Below are 2,000 nucleotides of genomic sequence, written 5' to 3' on the forward strand. Positions count from 1 at the left end.
TTGTGCTTCTCTCATTATATCCTGCAAATATCCCCTTTTACCTTGTTATGTTTTAGATCCTAAATTTTAATATATGTATTTTAAGAAGTATTTAATCGGATGTTTTGCAATTATTAAGATTTGTTCTCACGTGGAGGGCTGCTTTCCCTTCCACATTCATCAATTTCACATTGAAACTAATTTGTTCCATTTTTTCAAAAAGGTCGGCACACAGAAATGGTTAGTGCCAGGCCGGCTGCACAGCTTGTATTCTCAATGAAATTGAGTGAGGTGTTCTCTGAGATCCCCAAACAAAGAGCAGGGTGTTCGGTGCTCACAGAGTCAATACAATAATCAGAAACAGTATTCACTGTGAAGAACTGTAAATGCTGATGGTGTGATCTGCACTACAAGACTTTCCCTTCACATGAATATGAAGCATAGGTCTGCGACCTGCTGTTACAAACAGTCCTCAATAACAGCAGCTGTGACCCAGAAACATGCCGCAGTCAGTATACGAGGATTTCACTCCATTCTGTCACTGTGAGGTTTATTGCACAGTAATACACGACAGTGTCAGACAGCGGAAGCTGCGAGATTTTCAATCGGTACGACTTCTCTGTCTTCTGGAGGGCATCAGAAAACCGGGTCTGAGCGAAATCTGCCTTCACGTCAGCACCACCGCCCGTGTGCCTCCGAACTGCAAACTCGGGCTGTTTGCCTGAGTATTGACGGTACCAGAACAAGTAGTAAACATCGTCAGCATAGTTGCAATTTAAAGTGACATCTTCTCCCTCTGTCTGCATGAACGAAAAATACTGTTGACTAATAGGAACTGCATCGCTCAGATCTGGAACATAGCATTTAAGAAAATAGAAATCAACGACTAAACGTTCGAGAAAAGTGAACTGAATTTAGAAATACATGATCTTATCTATTATAAATAGAATTTAGAGTAGAAAAAGCATATTAGGACTGTTAGGCTCATAACTATGTGCACAACAAGCACATACAAACTTCCCATTTCTCCGCCTCATTTTGTGAGCATGTGTTTACAGCCCTTTCTCCCTCGTTTGTTTATCTGCGTTGCTCTTAAGTGCATTTTTGTTGTTCATTCTAACTACTCCATATGGTAAAAAAAAAAACTATTTTATCAATTCTCTGGCTAAACATTTGATTTTTCTTTTCTGAACTGCTCATTGAATTCTTTTGTGCCATTTAAGTTTATTTTTGAAATGTATGTATCTGGAATACTCCTCTACTGCAAGAAATCGCAACGTGGTCGGAACCAAAGGTCTTTTCACCATTGGAACAACATCAGTCTGAATACCTGCTAATCTTTTCATTAGTGGAGAAAGGAAGCTAACACAAACATTAACGTCTGTCAATCTTTCAAATCCAGCAACATCTCTCCAAACCATGTTTCTATTCTGCGTTGTATCCCTTCTTTTTCCTTGTCAGTCAGTGGCCAGAAATGAGTACAATTACCAGATGTGCTCTAACCCAGCTCTGATATTTGTCTTACGTGTGTACGCCATTTATCAAATATATTCGTTCACCCATTAAACTCCTTTTTAAACGATAAAGTCCTTACAAACAATTGAACTCCTCCAGGCCAGAGAAAGAACAGACAGCCACATTGCTGCTGCTCTTGAAATCGAGGGCTGTTTTTGCGTCTCAAAAATCTGCAGAGCATCCATAAAGAAAAAGCTGTCAGTCTGGATTATGTTCAATTTGATTTCACTTCCTGTGATTCATGCGATAGGTCGATCTTGAACTGTCGAACGTCACAATTTTCTGTTTACGTCAGAAAAGAGAGAGACATTGGAGGTTGTCACTGTTGCTTAGAAAAAGATGACCAAATGTAAAGATCCTGTCTTTAATTCATCTACGAGAAGCTTGTTCGTCAACTGAATACAGAAAAAAACTCGCCTGACCCACAGCTCAAACATTAATTGATCGAAAGCTAGCTGGATGAAAAAAGGAAATTCTATTTTTGAAATTAGATTGAAAAGTTCGCT

The 2,000-nt window shown here is 39.1% G+C and overlaps 1 gene segment (V, D, J or C); it reads right to left on the minus strand.

Moving 5' to 3' along the window:
* Positions 1-488: 488 nt before the first annotated feature.
* On the minus strand, positions 489-1,619 carry LOC122543707. The segment is given in 2 exon segments: positions 489-829; positions 1,574-1,619. Coding segments are annotated over 2 exon segments (387 nt in total).
* Between the last annotated feature and the right edge of the window lie 381 nt (positions 1,620-2,000).

The sequence above is a fragment of the Chiloscyllium plagiosum genome, chromosome 44, assembly GCF_004010195.1.
Source record: "Chiloscyllium plagiosum isolate BGI_BamShark_2017 chromosome 44, ASM401019v2, whole genome shotgun sequence".
Taxonomy (NCBI): domain Eukaryota; kingdom Metazoa; phylum Chordata; class Chondrichthyes; order Orectolobiformes; family Hemiscylliidae; genus Chiloscyllium; species Chiloscyllium plagiosum.